The sequence below is a fragment of the Taurulus bubalis genome (assembly GCF_910589615.1).
Source record: "Taurulus bubalis genome assembly, chromosome: 20".
Taxonomy (NCBI): domain Eukaryota; kingdom Metazoa; phylum Chordata; class Actinopteri; order Perciformes; family Cottidae; genus Taurulus; species Taurulus bubalis.
Window position 1 is genome coordinate 2,376,642 of NC_136608.1, and position 21,564 is coordinate 2,398,205.

Here is a 21,564-nt window from a genome sequence, read left to right on the forward strand (position 1 = left end):
AATGTTCTCTTTGTACAATGTGAGCTTGATGGTCAATTTGGAGGATGTGGTTTGTGGCATTAAATGTATTGCATTATAATTACAGGTGTTTCTATTATTTTTTCCCTTTTATATCAGTGAGGGAAGGCTAAATAACAGAGACACCTCTACCTCACAACAATAACCACAAGCAGCAAACTGCAGCTACGGAAGCCCTGAAGTGAAATCTGGTGATCCATTTTCTAAGTCTGATCTAAACTGTTTTCTCTCCTTAATCTTTCTAAATTCCTTAATTTTGTTTGTTTTATCAGGATGAGTTAGACTAAAATGATTCATGTTTTCTTTTAGGTGAGTTTTAATGTGAATAACTTGCTCACACACCATATAGGTGCGCTGTGTTTAGAGTGCACGGAGAAATTAAAATGAATGCTTTAACTTGCACTTCAGCCTCTTGTGGCCAGAATGAGTATTACAGCCAAACAAAACGATTGATCAGATGACAATGATCAGACAGTTGAAACGAAAAGTTGAAAGCTCTCTAACAGTTTCAGCACTCACAGTGTATGCATAGAAGGATGCAGGAACAAATTACACACACACACACACACACACACACACACACACACACACACACGCTTCGGCTGAGTCAAACAGGTTTGTTCCAGGCTGGTTTGCTGTCGCGGTGACGGATCCTAGCGCTCACCTCCACAGTGGGTGAGGCCGTACAGGATGTGGCCCTTCTGGCACAGGCACTCAAAGCTGCCGGGGTAGTTGATGCAGGTGTGGTCACAGGTTCTCTCAAAGGAGCATTCGTCGATGTCTGAGGGAGACCGGAGAGACACACGACTGGTGAGAAGGAGACATTATCATCAGGGACTCATCGAATTAGGCTTCATTTACTGATAGTGGGTTTCCTGTTCGTATCCATACAGCTGGCCGCTCTCCCCTGCTGTGCTACTTGACCCAAAGCTGTTATTATATTTAATATTTGTTTTCAGATGAGAAAGCAACTGACATGTTGGAGCCACTGGAGGAGGGGTGCCTTGAGACCGGCCGGCTGTTGCTTCAGCATACTTCAGCGAGAGCAGTCTGCTGGTATGCTTAATACGTTAGTATGCAATACGTTAGCATGCAATACGTTAGCATGCAATACGTTAGCATGCAATGCGTTAGCAAATTGAAAAATAAAACTAGAGTCTTTAATATTAAGGTCGATCAAAAGAGTGTCAAATGCATTCCTGCTTTGCGTAACGATCAAACACATCTGAGGGTTTCTGCATCACTTCAGATTATTTAACCTCACAAACCTGCCGCTGTTGTTGGATTCACAACACGTTGATGGAATCATGACCTGATGCAGTCACGGTTTAATTCAGCCCAGTGAACTCTCGAGTTTGTCCCGCGGCAAAGGTCAGCGGGACGAGTGGTTTACAGATATGTAACCTCGATGACTCATTTATGGAGAAACACAGGCTGCTCAGCGCAGACTAAAGAGGCCTTCCTATTAATCACCATGGACAGTAGAGTCAACAAATACAAGAGCTCCACACTAAACTAGGACAAGACCTCATTCTAATAAACCAGTGTGGAAAAACTTCACTGGACCGAGGTTGAGCCGGCTCACATTTACCGTGACTCAGTGTCTGTGTGTGTGTGTGTGTGTGTGTGTGTGTGTGTGTGTTTGTGTGTGTTTGTGTATACTGGTCCAGCGCTATTAACCAATCAGGAACGGAGGCTGGCATTTTTTCAGCTCACCTGGTTTATTTCAGGCTGTTCCGCGAGGCTTTACAGGGGCTAAAAATACGACATGTCATAATGGAGTTTGTCATGCGGAGGAAGTTGTTAAGGCTCTGGATGTTGGCTCTGTAAATATTCCAGGCATCTGCTCATGCGGGGATTCAGGAATAGGTCGCCTGTTTGGAGCAGAGTTCATACATACACGGAGCTCTGCAGCTGCTGAAGGTAAAGGAGCCGATATGAAATACATGTCGGCTTGGCTGATGTGATCCTCTGTGAGGTCACGAGGAGCTGATTCGACAGTGATTGCTGACATTTATATAACTGCAGACACTCTCTCTAAACCTTTAGAAGAGAAGGAATAACTTGTGGAAATTGCTGATGCAAACATGGCAAACGATTATTCTTTCTGCTTTGGTTTCTGCGCTAGTTCTGGCGAAATACACTGGCATGTATAACCAGGAGCTATTTTCTCTGGAGAGGCTGACCTGGCAGAGAGAAAGAGCTGGCAGATCAAACACACTATTTCATTTTAAGGTCATGTTGAAGCTGAGCGGTCCAGGTGGATGGGACCAAACTGGTGCGGTAGCGATGGTGAGTCAGGAGCAGGCGCTGACGCAGTGATGTGGCTGACAACACTCAACACCACGCTATGAAAGAATTCAAGCGCACCGCCGGAGATGCGCAGTTCACCCGTGCACGCTGCTGGCGGGTTTGGGCCGGAGGCCGAGACGCCTCTGGGTTTTGTTTTTCACAAAAATAATGTTGTGTTTCTCTGCTCTCGCTTGCTGCGACTTGTAACCAGGAATCTGCCTTTGGATGAACAAACACCAGCTGATCCCATGAGGCTCATACATGTGCAGCGCCCAGCTGAGGACCTCAGACTGCAGATCCTCAGACCTTTTCTCTTTTGAGCGTTTAAGCAAACACACTACAGGCGAATCGTTAACCGTTCACTAATAGATGCCCTTATAACGTCCCCACTTAATTACTGACATTAAGATAAGTAGTTTTGTCTTAACGTTTTCTAAAATGTAATGTTTAACTATGCGTGTTGTATGAGCATTCAATAGCAAGATGTTGTTTATGCAATGCTCTGTTGCATATTTGCATAACTGTAACTATCAGAGAAGCAGTGCCTTTAAGCAGTAAGTAGAAATGACAACCAAGCCAAGACAATATTATATACGTTCATTAAGAAACGGGACTAAATGTTTGAATCTGAATCTGTTGCCGTTTTTTAGAGGATCCGTCTGCTCAATGAGAAAAGAGCTTCACATGGGACTCAGACTGCGGTCTCCTTGGTGAAAGTCCACTGTTTGTCATCCATCCACTTCCCCATCCCTTCACAGACTTTTCACAGACCGTGACTGGCCTCGGGCTGTTGGATAGAGTGGGTTTGCTTTTCTAATTCAATTTGTGTTACTGTCATCTGTAGCTGGAGTCAAAGTTAGCTGGACAACAACATTGCTAGTCGCCCCACCGAGCTCAGTAACCACCAGCCACCAATGTGCGTCTTTGAGTTTTGTCAAATGAAACCAAAGAGCTGAACATTCAAATGATTGTGTTGAGTGTTTAGACCCGACTGCGTTGGGTGACACTCTGAGCCCGATGACACAGTGAGGATCTGTGTGATTGCTGTCGCTCACTGACCTTCGCATGTCCGTTCATCGGTGAGCAGCTTGTGGCCTTTCTGGCAGCTGCATTCGAAGGAGCCCACCGTGTTCCTGCAGAAGTGATCGCAGCCTCCGTTGTTCTCCTGGCATTCGTCGATGTCTGGGTGGAGAAACAGGAAGGGCCGTCAGCGAAGGCACAGGTTTGTGTCTTAGACCCTGTGTACCCACAATACTGACAATACTGACGCAATACTGTTATCCCTGGTGAACACCAAACAGTCAATGTACTTCTGGGGTCATGTGACTCTGTTCAGCATGTTCACTGTGATTCAATGTTTTAATTTATTTCTCTCTCCTTTAATCTTTTTACTGACTTTTCCAAATTAGGCTTAGTGTTTCATTATGGTGTGTGTACTGGAATGGAACATTTGGGGGTTTCATGGTTGAACGGGGCTCCAGCAGGTCTTTGGAGGTTGATCTTGCTCATAGGGATCCCTTTCTCATCCCATGATACGCTAGTTACCTGGAACTAATGGAGTCAGGCTGCTGGAGCGAGAGAGAGAGAGAGACCTATTAGTGGAGGGTGGCCGGTGGCCAAGACAAGGGGTGACTGTGACCTCTTTATATCTTTCATCAACAAATGTTTACTGAGAACATATGTCCTTTAGATTTTTCTGAAAATACCTGCTTATATCAACTAAAGCATGGTTTAAGTTGTGTGGTTATGGTTAGGCAACGCACAGCACTAGGTTAACGTTGGGGAATAACTGTGGTCTTCATCAAATACAAATAAAACCTTGCTTGTGAACAAAAATAGCAATTCTGTTGATGCAAAACATGTTTGACAAACACAGATTAATAATATACAACTGTAATTTCATAAAAACGGGTTTGCTTTTTCTTCATATACTACAGTTTTATCTTTCTGGTTGATTTGGGCAATTGTTTCCCTTTGGTACGTTTAGTAAGTTTAAAGAGCAGAAAGACCTGATCGACTTCATGTTTCAATAAACGTTTCCTAAACTTGCAAGTGGTTCAACAAACGCAGTGAAAACCTCAGCAGTTTGGTTTGAAGAGTTAGATTTCAATAATGATCAAATGCTATTTGAGAAGGTGTGGCCATGCTGGTAACGACCTCCATGTTGGTCCCACAGTAAAACAAACCTAGATACCTGAGCTCGAGGCCAGGTGTGGCGCAGTCATCCATAGGCATACATTCTAAAATGATAATGAGGCCAATAATAATTCATTACGCCCCGAGGCGTTCAGTGCCAACCACAAACCTGCTGGCAAACCCCAGCCACCCAGTTTACGGTGCCCTCAGATGAACCCAAACTGCTGGCTTTCCCCCATGAATACCGTTTGCTGCCTTCTTATCTCTCTTTTATAGAAAGTGTTCCCTATCCAGATAAGATTATTTTTCCATTTGTTGCTGGAAAAACTTTGTTTCTGGAGGAGGAGAGACGAGGCTGGAAAGATTTCCAATGTGTAGAGGGTGAGGGGAGCAGGAGGAAAGGAGCGAGAGAGGACAATAGTCTGGCAGATTACACAGGCTAAACCCTTTTTGATTGGTGCTCTAAGTGATGAAAACTGTGAGGGATTAACACCTAAACCCTTGAGCCGGGGAATAAATCCAACAAGACACCACAGAGACGTAGAGGAGGAGTAGAGAGAGAAACATAAGGAACTAGAATTGCCTCCGCCAACCTGTCAAATTGTTCTGGTGTACAAACAAGAAAAAGAGTCACATTTGTGTTCACATGCTTGGCCGGTAAAGCTGATTCTGGTACAACACAAAGTTGTAGCAATGACAGTAAACAATGCTTCAATTATGGATGTTGCCACAAAGAAACTACAAACTCTAAGACGTGGATCCTTCACACACATCTTCAACCCGGATCCAGAAGGTCGAGACAGTAACCAAAGATGAGTGAAATGTGGTCCCAATCTCCCAATGGGTTCCTGAGTTATGGCAGTTAACAGTGGGCTGGTTTTTGCAGAGTATTATGATGTCAGAGTGAAGTTGACCTTTGACCTTTTGGAGATAAAGTGTCCTTGAGTCCAAGTGGATGTTTGTGCCAGTTGTAATGAAATTCCCTCCAGGCATTCCTGAGATATCACGTTCATGGGAACGGGATGGACCTGAGGTCACGGTCATCGTTGACAACCAAATTCAAATCAGTTCATTCTTGAGGTCAAGTGGACATTTGTGCCTAAATTTAAGAAATTCTTTTCAGGCATTCATGAGATATAGAGCTATGATTCTCTGCCCAAACTCGATTGGGCCTGACCCGTTTAAATCTGGTCAGGTTAGCACCAATGTTGATGGCCATTATCCAACTGCGACTTCCAATGAATTCATGAGGAGACATTTCCACTGTGACCTATGTGAGTAGGTCGTTGTGGTTGTTTGTGATTAGTCATATTGTAATCTTCATTTTGATTTGATCTTACATTCTTTAATTTGTGCTATCCGTTCACTGGACCCTTTCTTTTGTTGTTGAGCAGGAATGCTTTATGCTATTATCAATAACCTACATCACCTGCATGATTATTGTCTTGTTTACTTTTAATCACTGACAGCCGTTGACTAGAACAGACTCCAGACACAATATATAAATGTCAAATGACTGAACGTTTAGTCAAAAATACCTTCTGCCTTGCTTCATGCTTGGGGCGTTCATGGACAGAAACTATGCGGGTTAATGTATTTAAAAATATAAACAACATAAACATGATTTTGAATTACTGTGTTTCTTTTTGGTTCAGTTTAGAACGAATCACAAGCATTAATGTTCTCTTTCAGGAAAGTTTAATTTTTGATTGAACTGATTATTTGGCACCGGGCTTTAACTAATACCAATGTAAAGCCACCCCTGTCATTATGAGACATTCAGAGCAACTGACCTAGAATAAAGAGAGATAATGTCCTTATAGGGGAGGTGGGAGGAAGTCGGATTAGTCAAACGAACACAGGACTTTTACCAAGGAGACCATTGTTTGTGTCAACTTGAGAGTTTTGTTACTTAACGTGCATACTTTACTAACTCCAGAAAGGTACCGAGCATAGTTACCTTGCGTAACGAACATACTTATTTCAACCCAAAGCGCAATCTTTTCCTAAACCTAAAAACAAAGTAAGTGTCGGAAGTTTATTTTGAAAAGACACAATATAAGTGATGAGCAGAAACTGACATGCCATCTCTGACACGTCCAAAACTGACACTGTGGGGGCTACAAGAGTCGGGACTGATCAATTCACTCTTAGCAGGGTCAAGAGGAGGTGGTGAGAGGACAGAGCGGTCCAGTTAACACACTCTCTCAAATGGCCCTCAGTGTAGCGTGATAGTAGCCCTTATAGACCGGCCAGTAACTAAGCCGCTGTGTTTTTCCATCATGGCAGACTCTGTCCTCATCCTCTCCGTATCCTCAGGGAGCTTCTGCTGAATGAACTCTTCATCTAAATATGGAGCCGAGACAGGAATCCACAACGAGCTGGCTGCTCGCCGCGATAGAAATGTAGTAAAGTGTGTGTCCCGCTGTGCCCTGTCAGCGGCCTTTTAGAGGGATTGTCCCTCCGTCTGGCTCGGCTGAAACGGATATCCCCGTGGCTGGTGGGAAGGAAATGAGGCTCTGGGTTTTTTAAGGAGAGTGGGACAGGTAAGGGTGTTCAGGTACACTCACGTGTCCGTCTAACGACCCGAAATGTGATGTCATATCAGGAGAGAAGCTTTTAGATCTTCTCTCGACTGCCAGTCTATGGCCTCCTCTTGACTTTGTGTTTTCCTTCTGATCGGACTCTCTTGTCTTTAATTCGTTCCCGGCTGGCTCATGCTCTGTTGTCTCACGTCTAACCTGCAGCGCCGTCTGCTAAAACAGTCAAATCCGTCATGGTCATCTTCTTGTTCTTTTCTTTCTGACAGTAGCTGGTAGGGCTGATCTCTATCTGTGAGACAGCAGGAGGGATGGCTTGTGTCTTTCCCCCTTCAGGTTACACACACTCCACACGTGTTGACTCTGAGACTTCTTTTTAAGACGAGGACATTTTAACTTGATCTTCTCCTCCATTTTCTGATTGTTGAAGGACTCAGATAAGAAGAAATGACACAGAAACCACAAGAAGAAGTTGAGGAAATCTGGATTCTGGAACCAGGCGTGTTGGCAAGTAAGCAAGTCCACAACATTCTCCCTCTGCCCACAACGTCTCCGCTCTAATGCCGATGTAAAAGCAGTGGATACCAACCCCGGTCTACCCGACGCAGACAGACACAGCTCGGTAATTATTCTGGCAGCCACAAACACTGGCAGAGCGGCCACAGCTACCCACACTTAATGGCCACTCTGGGGATGGCTGAGCCTCATAACGGGGTCTATAATTACCTTTAATGGAGCTTAAATAAGCTTTGAGCTTAAATAAATACATTAAGCCTCCGCACATCTTGAAATGATAAAGTTCAGTGAGTGGAGAGGGAGCGCGGGTGAAGGGAGAATGAAGGGTGGCCTGATGTGTGTGGCAGTTCAGAAACAGTCAGTTGTCCCTCTGATGTTTAACCTTCACCAACAGGGCTTTCATCAATGTTTACCACTGAGACCATTGTAGTTTGTCACTCTAACATGCTAGTATTGGCTTATTAGCACAATATTCATCAGATGTTTTTGTCCAAAGCGAAGTATGAATGAGGTTCAATCCAAGGAGATGCCTTTGAGAATAACGCCTCAACACTCAGTTCAGACCAGTTCACACTTCCTGCTTGTCATTGAGGGTCCAGTTGGTGGTGTTTGCAGCTCGAGCCAAGAGGAGGAAGAGGAAGACGATGACAAAGTGGATACTTGTTTTGAAGAGAAGTTGTGCGAGGAGATCCACAGGTAACTGACATAATTTGTTCTTAAAGAAATACAATGACAGTCAAATGGCGTTGAACTTCTGGCACACAGCGTCTTGGTGCATTACTGCCAATAACAGGAATGGGGTGTGCATCGGGGAATGAGCTCGTCTGGAAGAACAGACCGACACAGAGCCTCAATGGGAGAAGGAACGGAAGCGTCCGAGGCTTTACATGTTCTGCCTGACACAATGAGATGAGAAGTTAGAGCAGTGGTTCTTAACCTGGGTTCGATCGAACCCCAGGGGTTCGGTGAGTCACTCTCAGGGGTTCGGCAGGGGTCAAGACACACACAGTATAGCCCGGTTCATACTAGCAATGTCGGGCCGCAACGCACAATTTTTCTTCTTTTCGTCACATTGATTTGAAATATTAATTGAGTTATGTTTTTGTGTGAAATTTGAAGTTTTGTTGATTTTGTTCTTTGAACGCATTGATTTTGTGTGCAACTGATGCATGGTTCATTTTGTGCACTAACAAAATATATACCTATGTTTTGAAGAAATCCTATTTTATTTTTCCAATTACGAAGGGTTCGGTGAATGCACTGATGAAGCTTGCAGGGTTCAGTACCTCCAATAAGGTTAAGAACCACTGAGTTAGAGAATCAAAATGTGGCCTATCCATCTGCTAGCCGTTGAGAAGCAAAATCTTTGAATAGTTGTTGGTGGCAGATGAAGTCATTGGGATTCAACCTCTGAAATAAAGTTACTGGGAATCCATCCCATAGTTGTTGAGATATTTTAGTCTGGATCAAAGTGGACCAAACTTCAGACGTCCATAGAGCCATGTCACTAGCATGGCTATGTAGGAATGCTACAACGGCTTTCTCTGCATAAGATCAGAAGAATCAAATAGTGAATGCAATGTGTGTATGTACATATGAATGGGCAGCTTGATGTCATCATGCACAAACATCTGGGGTGCCAGAAGCCATCTGGCCTGAGGCGTTAGGTAATGAGGACGCTCCTAATGAGCTAATTAGTGCTTCACAGAGGCCTGCACATGGACTGGGAAAAAGGAAGAAGAAGCTTGAATTGTCTCTGCTTTTTTCCTACACTCACACAAAAGGTTAAAAAACAGGCGCACACACACACACACACACACACACACACACACACACACACACACACACACACACACACACACACACTGGCAGTCTCCCGGGATCCATCTCTGACATCTACTCCAGATGTCAGAGATGGATCAAGATCAATATCTTGCTCCGGCCTTCGATCAATACTCCCCTCTTTGCTTTGAGCTGTTGTTCTCTGAATATCACACTCTCTGACAGACCGGCTATCTGCTGCCTGCCTGCAGGTTTCAGACGGCCAATTGTGGTTCTTTTTACAGCCTTTTTAAAGCTGGATTTAAGAGCAATTTAACGACCAAAATAAAGAAATAAAAAGACTGGCAAAGCCCTCTATTTCCAATTGAACATAGCTTATGAAAAGTTGTGAGACTATAAATGGAAAGTAAGAAAAAACAACAACATTACTCTGAAATGATTTAAGAACATGTTCTGAAACCTTTTGAAGGCCATTCCATAAAAAACATAACAGCACATTGTATTAACCCTGTTATATGTGTAAACCTTTATTGCCGTTATTCTGTTTTATATGAATTACAATAACAATGTGACATGAACACTCGAGACCATCTTGCGATGGGATCCCACCAGCCAGCAGGGAGTCGTCCTGTCAGGCCTGACAGGTTCCATTACATGTTTTGGCAAATTCAGCAAAAAAACAACATACTGATGCAGATTTCCACTTCTGTGCAATTGGGAGTTGGAAGCATCGACATAAACAGTTGTTGGTGCTAATAATCCAAGTTGGGTGCCATTAAACATTTGCAGAAGAAGAGGGCGCAATGAAATTACATAATAAAAAGGTAAATGTGAAACAAGCAAAAAACGTAATGGGAAATATGACATTTCTGTTTGCTTCATGTATTACTGAGAGGAAGGAGACTCATCCTCATCGCTCCTCACAGATCGGATGTTTTCTCTTCATCGGAGCGGAAGCTTCAGTGACGTTTACGTTGCAGCTTCACTGCACTTTGTCACATTGTCTTTTATCAATACACAGACTTTTCTACCTCAGCCAACCGTAAAAGCTTTTTGCAATATGTCAGCTTTTTCTTTCTTCAAATTTCCACTCTTCGATGTGCAAATGCAAAATGCACATAAAAAGAGGTGGATGTCAACGCACTTATGAGTCTTGGCTGTGAAGTTAAACGGTCCTACTATGAAAGAAAGTGTAATATTTTGTAATGCGTTGTCCTCGTAGTTACCTGATGACATGTTGAAGCAATGCTTCCCGTCAGGAGCCCAGTTGCGTGACACTGTTCAGCTGCAGAGGAAGCCGCTGTGGTTTAGGTGTGGTGGGACAGACATGAAGCTAGCAGTGGCCATTGAAGGAACTGCAGTTCACACCTGGCTTTATAAGTAACCACTGTGATCGGAGTTTACTTCCTCGCTCTATATGCAAATAAACATGTCCATCATTTCCTTTTGTGTTGTTGTTTTTAACCTGCAGGAGGCAGCAATGCGCTTCCTGTGCCCAGGCCGCCGGAAATTAAAAGAAGAAATCAAAACAGTACAGACCGTGTGTTTTCCTGGGCGTGTTCCAGGGAACACAAATTGCCAAAGACGTTTGAGGCACTCGTGATATATCTCTATGGCTTATTTTCAGACCTTGTGGACCAATAGCTTACGCAAAGTGAATGAGAATGTTCTTCTGTTTAGAGGTCACGTGAGTAGGCGGTCCTCCATGAGGACCAGGACTCATCCATGGACACACTGCTCAAAGAATGTGTCCATATGCAGCCCAGACCACCGCTTGTGATCAGATCACCCGAGACTCGCTGATGCCAGGTGTGAACAGGGCCAAAGTCAGTTGCTCGATGTGACGTTAAGTAGATAGAAAATAAATTGAGCCTCTGTTGGTTATAAATTATATATTTTATATTCAGGCACTTTTTTAAGCAATATCTCAGTAATCCAAACGACAGGCCTCCTACACTACGAGAACTGAGTGAATCCACCGGTAGTGGAACGGTGACCCTGAGGGGATCCATTTTTCCTCCAGGTTAGATGTTTTGGATATGAACTCTTCACACACACCGCTCTGGCTGAGAAGGAGGCTGATGAGAAGGCTCGCTAACATCCACCTAGGCCAAATGAAGCAAGTCCCTCCGCCTGCTTCTCTGGAAGCCCCGGGGCTGTGTTAGAGAAGTCCAGTGTTTGGAATGAGAAACCCGACTCCAGAAGGGATCCTGATGCTGCTGCTGGGATCAGCTGCCTGATAAAGACCTGATTGATCAGCGCTGAAGCCTAAACCGACCGCCACCAATAAGGGTGGAGCGACTAACCCTAACTCCTCACCTCTGAGCCTACAGGTCAAGCCCAGGGTCAGGCTGTTATGTAAGAGGCTTGTCTGGTTACCATATTCCTAAGAGAAAGACTGAGATGGAAACAACCAGGGATAAAACTCTTGCATTGTCACTTCGACTTGCTTGCAGGAATGTGCTACTCCTACCTCCACGGAGAGTTTCACCAAAAATAGTTTCACCAAATATTTGCAGTAAAAAGCAATTAAATGGAATACATTTGCAGAAACACGAACCTCTACAAATAAATACGGACCGAGGACAGGGGATCTGGTTTTATGGAGAGCGCTGGTCTTCTTCGCTGGGTCACGCTGGCGGAGAGGACGGACGTCAGGCCGGGAGGTTGTGTGTATTTATTCAGGTATTAAACGACCTCAGCACTTGATTCTGGTTAATAACAAACACTCCGCAGGGCCATGTGGGCCAAGGGAAACTCTCCGTTTTACACAACAATAAAACAGCCAGTGATCTGGGCTGCAGTCATGTAAGGTGATGCAGGAGCTTTATGACTTGATAAGTGCCCAGCATGGGGCAACAGAACCCCCAGGTACCGCCAAGAGAAAACCTACCAACACACATAAGCATCGTCACACCAGAAGTGTTGATCGTAAGAACATACATATAAATATTAAAACCAGGCGGCAACTATCGGGTCTGAAAAGTGAAGCCAATGTGAAACTTGCAGTCTCTCTACTGGCCATCAGTCTATGAGAAAATCACTTTACTTCTCTTGATTTATTCCTTCAGTAAACATTGTAAACATGAGTTTATGTCTCAATCTCTAGTTTCAAGTCTTCCTCAATCCAGCATGATGTTCATTTCGTAAATTATGGTAATTTAGAGTCAAACAGACCATAAAGCAGGGGACGCTTTAGGGCGGGGCTACAAGGTGATTGACAGGAGTGACACTCATCAACAGTCCAAATGAAGTCACTTTCATACACTGTTTGCAAAATGCCAAGATGGCGACGGCCAAAACGTGACGTCACGGCAACTACGTCCACTTCTTATGATTAAAACCAATGCATTGTACAACAACTAATATTTCTCAAATGGCCCAGGCCTGCGCCTGGGCCATTTGAGAAATACTAGTTGTTGTTGTATACATGGGGACTGCTCCCCATGTATGAACAACCAAATGTTATATTTCCATCATGTTTTCTACATTTCTTTCCACTGATAACTACGAGGGGATTGGAGAGCTGCGTCCTCTTCTTCTGCAATGGTTTAACTCCACCGACTGAAGAATTGACCACCAACTCTTCATCAAATCCACCAAACCCCTCATAATATGAAAATAATTCACATTTACTTTGCAGGTTACAAGTTGTAATCTGGAAAATGTATTATGACTTGTTCTTATCTGTGATGAAACCTGACCACTGTGACAAAGTGCGTGTTCAGATACATAACGTGCAAATGACGTTCCTTTGTTATACGGCTATTAGCTTTCAGATGGATGTGATCGAGTCCCTGTTTCAGTTTGATCTGATGGTGTGTGTGTGTGTGTGTGTTTCCAGGTAGAGGAGGAATGCAGGCCAGTGGGGACGTGTCTCCGGTGGCAATACACACTGCGTGCTGTACATCACAGTGCGCCGACCACACGCTATCCACACGCAACCGCAAGCACACACATCCAGCCTGCAATGAGCTCGTAAGTGCACAAAAACATTGACTGACACGTAACCTCAATGTGTGTTAATTAACCCACAGAAACAGACTCGCACACACACACACACACACACAAACACTAACTCATCCTTCCTCCAGCGTGCACCTTCTAATCAAACATCTGGAAAGCGTTCAAAAAAGAAAAACATCTCGCTCCGTCTCTCTCTCTCTCTCTCTCTCTCTCTCTCTCTCTCTCTCTCTCTCTCCCTCGCCCAGTCGTCGGCACGAGAGCCCCGTGAGGAACCGCCTCCTCGGGGTTGGCGTGTCTGTCATCGGGAGAGGCTGAACCGGCTCGTCTGTCAGCGCAGATGAAAGGGCGTTTATCGGACTGCTGGGTTTTAAACATGCCCTACATAGTTTATATTGAAGTGATTATGATAGACAGGCACGACGGGGCACATCCTGGCTTTAGAGCGAGGTTGACACAGATGGGGAGAGAGAGAGAGAGAGAGAGAGAGAGAGAGAGAGAGAGAGAGAGAGAGAGAGAGAGCTGTCTGTCTCTATCAAGCTATTCCGTGGCACATTAGACGAGACCACCTCACAGTGTGGCACTTATCTTGCCGCTAACTACTATGTTTGGTAAACTAGTAAACACCAGCAATTATACTCCTGTCTGCGCACTACGATACACTGCTGTCAGGACGGGGGTTACACGTGCCACCGGAGTGGACACGCCCACACACACACACACACACATACACACACACACACACACCTACACACACACACACACACACGCATATATAGGCTTCAGCAGGAGATTGATTGATTCACTAACTCTCGCAGAGCCACTGCCACCTCTCTGTGCTGTTACCAAGGATACAGGAAGCCCCCTGTCTCACTGGAGCATTTACGAAATGCTTGTGTCAAGTGCATGCTGGGAAACGTTTCAGAAGCATCCTTGTGGCCGAGGGGATTAAGAAGCGGACCATGTATGTCACTGCAACATCCCTTCTAGTTAAAGTCCAAACAGGGACCTCTTCTCGCTTGTCTTCCACCATCGTTCACTCATTTTCTGTCCAAAAAAAATCCTTAAATCTGGATTGTATTAAAGGGTGAGATACAGTCACTTCCCTCTGGTGGTATCTATCCATGCAGATAATATGTCAGATGTCTGCCTCCGTTCCAACCCAATGGGAGTGAACTGCTAAATGACACTTAAAGTTTAAAATAATCGACGCTCTGTCCCGCTGGATAAGCCACAGCACAGGCTGTCAACAGTGGTTTTAGCAACTCATAATGTACTTTTGGGTTCACACTTGACATGTCTGTCTCCTGCGTAGAAGTTTGTTTGACTCGACCTCCTCCCTCGGTGGAGAACCTTCGGAACTTAACTGACAGGCTCGTTGTTTGGGAACACCATTTTATAGGAGACCATAATGTTCTAGGGACTATTTGTTCAGTAGAAAATAGTACCAAGAAAAACATTTTATAGTCTGTTGATTACTCAGAGTAATGGCGACATTGGTTTTGGAAAGACAAATTGCGGTTAAAAGGAAGTATTCAGTGCTACGAGGACAAAACACATCATTCCATTGACCTCCCTATCTCCAAGGACAGATATCTCAAAACCTGGACTAATAAGAGCAACACTTTACCATTTGAGGGAGGACAGAACATGTATCTTTGGTCATTTGGCCGAACCTTAAGGGTGAATGGGAGGTAAGTGCACATCCTGACGAGCCTTTCAGCCTTGAAGAACATTACATGTGTGGACATTTGTAGACCACTTGAACGTTCTCCCTCAGCTCCAGAATGTATGGTTCCCTCTAGTAATGGCAAAGATTCAGATTCTCAAAGCTCCCCCCAGAGAGCTGATGAGTCCTGACATCGTGGTCCGGGTCTAGCCGATGTGTGTGAGGAGAAGTGTGTCTTCCTGCCCGGTGCCCGGGTGATAGATACTGATCGATGTGCGCCGCCTGCTCTGTGTCTCTCAGCTCCCCTCAGCACTGATCCCCGCTCTGGGATTTATGAAGCCCGGTGGGCTGATCCACAGCCACATTATGTGGGCGGGGCACAGCTGGACTGCACTCCTATCCATCTTCTCCACTCAACTCTCGGCCCAACACGAGAGGGGGGAACTTTTCATTTGTCCTCCACTGTAAATGCCGGGTTCTGTCAGGACCATAAATCCCCGCGGGGAGACAGAGTGGCTTGAACTTGACATCAGAGCGGCGGGCGGGATGTTCTCCCAGCATGCAACTGCGGTGTTACATGTCTGTCAGCAGACGATACTGCTGGAGGCGCTTCTCTAGCCGACCGGCTGGCCTCATGAACTAAACACTTACTGTAACCTAAACCGTGACCTAGACTTAACCAAACCTTACTCAACTGAATAATTACATTGTAATTATGTTATTTTCCAATGTACACACATTCATATGTTCATCTAATGGCAGCTTTCTAAAAGGGTAGTTATGAAGAATTATGTTGCATTCTTATATTCAGTGTCAAGTTAGGAACTGACTGATGAGTCCTGCATGTCTGTAGTTGAGTACATGTGCCGGTCTGCAGCTGGATGGTGCTGTCTGTGAGAGTATGGCAAGGGTGGAGGAAAGAGAGAGAGAGAGAGAGAGAGAGAGAGAGAGAGAGAGAGAGAGAGAGAGAGAGAGAGAGAGAGACAGTGGGCAGCGTGGGCCTCACTGTTCAAACATCTCAAAGTTTGCCGACGCGTCGTCTGCCTGCCAGGCCTGAGACAGCTCCGGCTCCAGGATTTCACACACCTACATGTCACATTCTCGAGAGCCAGACACTCAGTCCGTAAACACACATACACACACACACAATCCAGAACACACACGCACACGCACAATACTATACAATTTAAAAGAGCCAGCTCACATCGCACGATGCTCATGGAATTCCAAGGTGCAGAAGAGTCAAGCCGCTGTCACATGACCCGCCCCCTGGTGCTGACACGACTTTCATATCTCCGTGACCAAGTCTGTCACCTGTGGGGTTGTGGCCGCCCGATCCATCCCTCCAACCATATCGTTAAACAGGCTGGGCAATATATCGATAATGATACAATCTATCAACATCGTATCAATATCTGGATATGTTTTTGGATATTGTAATGTAGCAAAAGTCTCTATTCCTGGTTCTAGCTGTTCTAGTATTTATCTACAATATCGATGTTGAGGTATTCGGTCAAAGATATTGTTTAATTTTCTTCATATCGCCCCACTGGAGAACTTCTTGCACCACTGATATGTAATTATTATATCAATATGAAAGGAAAACTTCCAGAAAGGAAACTTCCCTTGGGTTGAACGGCTCGTGTGTCTGCAGGGAACAAGTGTGTCCAGCCTGAGGAGAAGAAGCCACTGCTGGAACCCACAGCTCAGCCACATTCACACGAAAGGCACTAGAGTAATATGTCGGGGATGCTCGGGCCCACGCTGCGGCCGCCTTCTCCTCGGACCACTGTCATTGACGTCAGTGGCAGGCTGGAGGAGGAGGAGGGGAAACGCTCGCAGGCAATGTCAACAACAACAAGCAGCGGCAGCGACCGGAGCTCAGTGCGGTTGGGAGTGAGGCGGATGTCGGGGGCTCCGGTCTGGCTCTGCATGACTCAGATACCAGTCATAGCAGGTGGACCTGGCCTCCTCTGCACTTCTGCATAGCTGGTTGAGACAGTTGGTTGAGGTTAGGATCAGGATAGCTCATTGGTATGAATCAGGCTACTGGTACTGCAAGAGCATGGACGCCAGGCGCTTGAGTGCTACGCAGGGCGGGTCTTGCCAAAAGCCAGCCCAGTACAATGGCAGGTCATTAAATAATCACAAAATCAATTGGTTTTCTCTATAGGGACACAAATTTTTTTGGGGTGTCGCGCAGCACAAAACAACCCAAAACAAAAACAACCCAGTTGTTTTCCATGGTGGACACAAATGAAACGCATTCATGTGACAATGCAGCGGTCAGAGCTAGTGACGGAGTGTCAAGTATCGACAAAGACCATTAGCGTGGGCGTGACGGGAGGTTGACGGTCCAATAAACACAGGACTTTCACCTGCGAGTGTCCCCAAGTGTTTGTGCCGTTTTTCCTAAACCAATGGTTTTGTTGCCTAAACCTAACCTTAGCTTTGCTTCACAAACTGCCGTGAGACAGTGTTGGTAAAGCCGTGGGCACTCTTTGCAGTCAAAGGTTTATATGAAACTAATATGAGGCTTAGGGTTAGGGTGTCTACTGACCTTTGCAGGTTTTGCCATCCGGCTGCAGAGTGAATCCCACGGGGCAGCTGCAGCGCACCCCTGTGGCCGTGTCTTTACACGTCCGGTCGCAGCCGCCGTTGTTCACGGCGCAGGTCTCTGCAGGAGGGCGGGACAGAGATGGAGAGAGGGAGAGAGGAGAAGGGGGTGTTAACATGTGACCCCCGCTTTTGGGAAGCAGCATGAAAGAGAAACGGGAGGGTGATGTGGGTTGAGACAAAGCTTCATGCGGTTGAAAAATACACAAACAGCAGAACAATAGGATGTAATGTATGTTTTCTCATGTAGCTTTGTCAACACACAGATGGGGAAATTACATCACAACACTCCAGTTTTCAGGAATAGAGGCTTTTTTGGTTTTTACATAGAGACAAATACATTGTTCATAAACATAGAAAGTCAGAATCAAGATGTGTTTATCAGCTGTGCGTCACTACACAAAAACACATGACAGCCTGCTGAAAGGGTGGGTGAAGAAGTCTTTGGCTCAAAGGCTGGTCCTGTATCCAAATAAAAAGGAAGGGTTAATGTGAGTAGACAGACCAAAATAAAGTTAGTGCTGTAAGTCTAGAACACACTCGGCAGAACCGGCGTATATATTTTACTCCAGAAGAAATGCTCTTGTGCGTGGCGCAGATATAAGGTTTGCTGGGACTTGTGAATATCGCCTGAGCTGATCCCAAAACAAACACCGGCTCATGGTAACTCTAGCTCACCTGCCCAGCCGCTGTTGCTTTAGCAAAGCTCAGCACACACTTTCCCGATGGGGCCCGAGAAGTGCTGAGGAGGCTGAAATATGACGTTGACTGGTGTTTGTTGAAAGGGATTCAATAAGACTACACCTAATAAGGACGTTTCACTTGCTAGCTGTCCGTCTTTTGGCCTGGTCTGAATTCAGTTTCTCCAAAGGAAGTCCTCTGTGGGTTTTTCTTCAACCCAAATGGTTCAATTCAAATACCAACATCAAAATGAAGTTCTATATTTTCAACAAGGTTGACACTTGGAATTCAAAGGCTTTTCCTGGACAACAGCAACAAGTAAACCACGGATGTCCCCCTCCTTTTTGGCAGCTTTTCCCCATTTAATTAAAACGCCAGGAGATTGTGTGCCCAAGAGAAGTGAAGAGGGAAATAGGAAAAGCCCTTTCAGGCTGGCAAACACATCCACGTCCAGAGGTCAAGGCATTAGCATAATGGCCTTTCACAACGCAAAGTCACAAACTGCACCGGAGCCAAGATGGCGGTGGCATTCTGTGGAGAAACAGGAAGGTGTTTGTGGATTTGTTTGTGTTTCTTCTCGCGGCTCCAAACAACATCAATCTCACGGTTTCTTCCCTTAATCTCTGCTTTCTGGACGGCATTTGTTCCTCGCTGAGCTTATTCGTCAAAGCTCTGTGTTCGACATTTGCAATCCTTTTCATGTCTGGTTCTCTCCGGAGGAGGAGGAGGAGGAGGATGAGGAGGAGGAGGAGGAGGAGGAGCTGTTTCCAAACTCTGTCTTGAAGTGTTTTAGAGCGAGGCGGGAGACCCTGCCCCCTCAACTGTGTGAGAATGCGTATTGTTGCGTTAACGTGAGGTGAATTTCTGCCTGCCTGCACAGGTGTATACAGTCGATGAGAGTGTGTGTGTGTGTGTGTGTGTGTGTGTGTGTGTGTGTGTGTGTGTGTGTGTGTGTGTGTGTGTGTAAAGCTCCATGTGAGTGGACTTGATGTGCGTAGGTGGTGTTTACGGGTCGCAGTGATTTATACTGAGTAGAGTTGGCCCTATCATTAGTTGGTAAGCACAGTCCTGCTCAGAGCCCCCCCTCCTCTCTCTTCAGGCCCCGCCCCCGCCCGGCCCCGGGGCCACACCGAGCCCGGGAACACAGACACACCGCGGGTCTGATTGATGTGCTGGACGAGCCCCTCTCCACGACTCTACACCTTCCATCTAACCCTGCATACTTCTATCCTAGCCTGGTGTATGTGTGTGTGTATGTGTGTGTGTGTGTGTGTGTGTGTGTGTGTGTGTGTGTGTGTGTGTGTGTGTGTGTGTGTGTGTGTGTGTGTGTGTCATTCTTTGGTGTTTATTTGTGAAGATTTATTTTTAAAGAAGAGGATCAAATTAAATCAGCAGAGATGTCTGGAATAGTTCAACATTGTACAAGATAACAGAATCTCGAAAGTTCACAAATTAACACTATTTCTTAGACTTCGTTGGTTGACTAGCAACCTTACAACTTTAACTTTATTTTAATAATCTTAATCTTAATATGTACATGAAATATGACCTCTGTATTTAGCTGCAATGGGCTGTTGCTGATGTCACTGACATGCGGAGAGGAGGGAATGAAGGACGACCCGCTCTGCCCACTAAGACCACTAGAGTCACTGCACAGGGCCACACCCTCTGCTGTAAAGCTACAACTGGTCATTTATACACTTTTGTACAAATAAAACAAGCAGGATATAATGAAAGATCACAAAAAAACTTCATGGCACAAAACAACATATTTTGCCTATATTTTAATGGCATAGTCAGCAAACTCCGACGCGTTTCTGCATCAAGCCTTCATCAGGGAGTCAAACAGATCTGATCTGGACCTTTTATCGTATTCCACCGATGGAAATCTTCCACTCGGACATGTTGTAGTTTATAGACAATTAAAAAGCAAATCTAATGCTGCCTGATTTTGTTACGTATTGAGAGACACGGGCTAGCTGTTTCCAGTCTTTATGCTAAGCTAAGCTAAGCTAACTGTGGACTGTGGATCCACACACAGAGTTGTTGTTAAACATTGTAGATTGATTGCTAGATAGATGTCATGATGTTATTGGCTGAAAGGAGCAGTGTGGAGCATTTAGATGGATTAATTGGCAGCAATGAAATACAATATTCACGTTTCAATCCGTGTCTAAAGCTAGGAATCTTTGAGTGTTCTCGTCAGCCACGTTACTCGTGCTTTTTAATGTATTGATATCATTTATTATCACACTGCAGCGAGCATCTGCTCTCTCTGTCGGAGGATGAGCTCCTCCAACTACACACACAGAGACACACACAAACACACACACACACACTCATAGACACAAACATGCACACACACACACTCATAGACACAAACATACACACACACACACACACACACACACACACACAAACAAACACAGACACTCAGAGACACACAAACACACACACTCAGAGACACACACAAACACACACACACACACACACACACACACACACACACACACTCATAGACACAAACATACACACACACACACACACACACACACACTCATAGACACACACACACACAAACAAATACACACACACACACACAAACACCCACACTCATAGACACAAACAAACACATACACACAGAATCACACAAACACACACACACACACACACACACACACACACACACACACACACACACACACACACACACACACACACACACACATACACAGCTCCAAGTTGTATCATCCTGAAGATGCCTCTCCCTCCCTTTAGGCCACCGTAGTTCTCCAACACCTTGAATAAAGAAAGTAGCACCTAGTAACACTTTAGTAGCATTAAATGTTTCTTACTGATAGCACTTTGTAGTTTGACTTTATTGAAGAAATTGTACTTTCTTGATTCTTGTTGTTCTGAGTTTGTCCTCATGGTTGAATCACTTATTGTAAGTCTCTTTGGATAAAAGTGTCAGCTAAATGAAATGTAGGGGAGGGGCTGAGGGGTATTTGAGCTAATTCACAAACTTAATTTCATTCCATTTATTTGATGTTTGAACTTTGAAACAGATCATGAAGGAACAACTATTTCCAGACTCTTCTGTATGTCAGCAGGATCACACCGCTGGGCATCTCTGTGGTTAACTTGTGAATTCTGATCAACCATGAACCCGAACATCATGTACTTTGATCTTTATATGATTTTATATAAATGTAACCTACTTAGACGATAAAGACCAGTCATTGGGTGCTCTGACTCTCGATGAAATGAATATGAAAAAAGGAAGGGAGGACATTTCCAGGTTCGGGCAGGTATGAAACAACTGAACACAACTCTCCTCCTGCAGACTGA

At 45.0% G+C, this 21,564-nt stretch overlaps 1 protein-coding gene across 2 annotated transcripts in view; it reads right to left on the reverse strand.

Moving 5' to 3' along the window:
* scube1 (signal peptide, CUB domain, EGF-like 1) overlaps positions 1 to 21,564 on the reverse strand; it is a gene marked incomplete at both ends in the record, with an annotated part of 91,575 nt that overhangs the window by 7,383 nt on the left and 62,628 nt on the right. For both annotated transcript variants that reach the window (XM_079235796.1, XM_079235795.1), the window contains 3 exons: positions 683 to 799; positions 3,370 to 3,492; positions 17,477 to 17,593. In XM_079235796.1, coding sequence (XP_079091922.1) covers positions 683 to 799; positions 3,370 to 3,492; positions 17,477 to 17,593 — 357 coding nt within the window. The remainder of the gene's footprint in view (positions 1 to 682; positions 800 to 3,369; positions 3,493 to 17,476; positions 17,594 to 21,564) is intronic.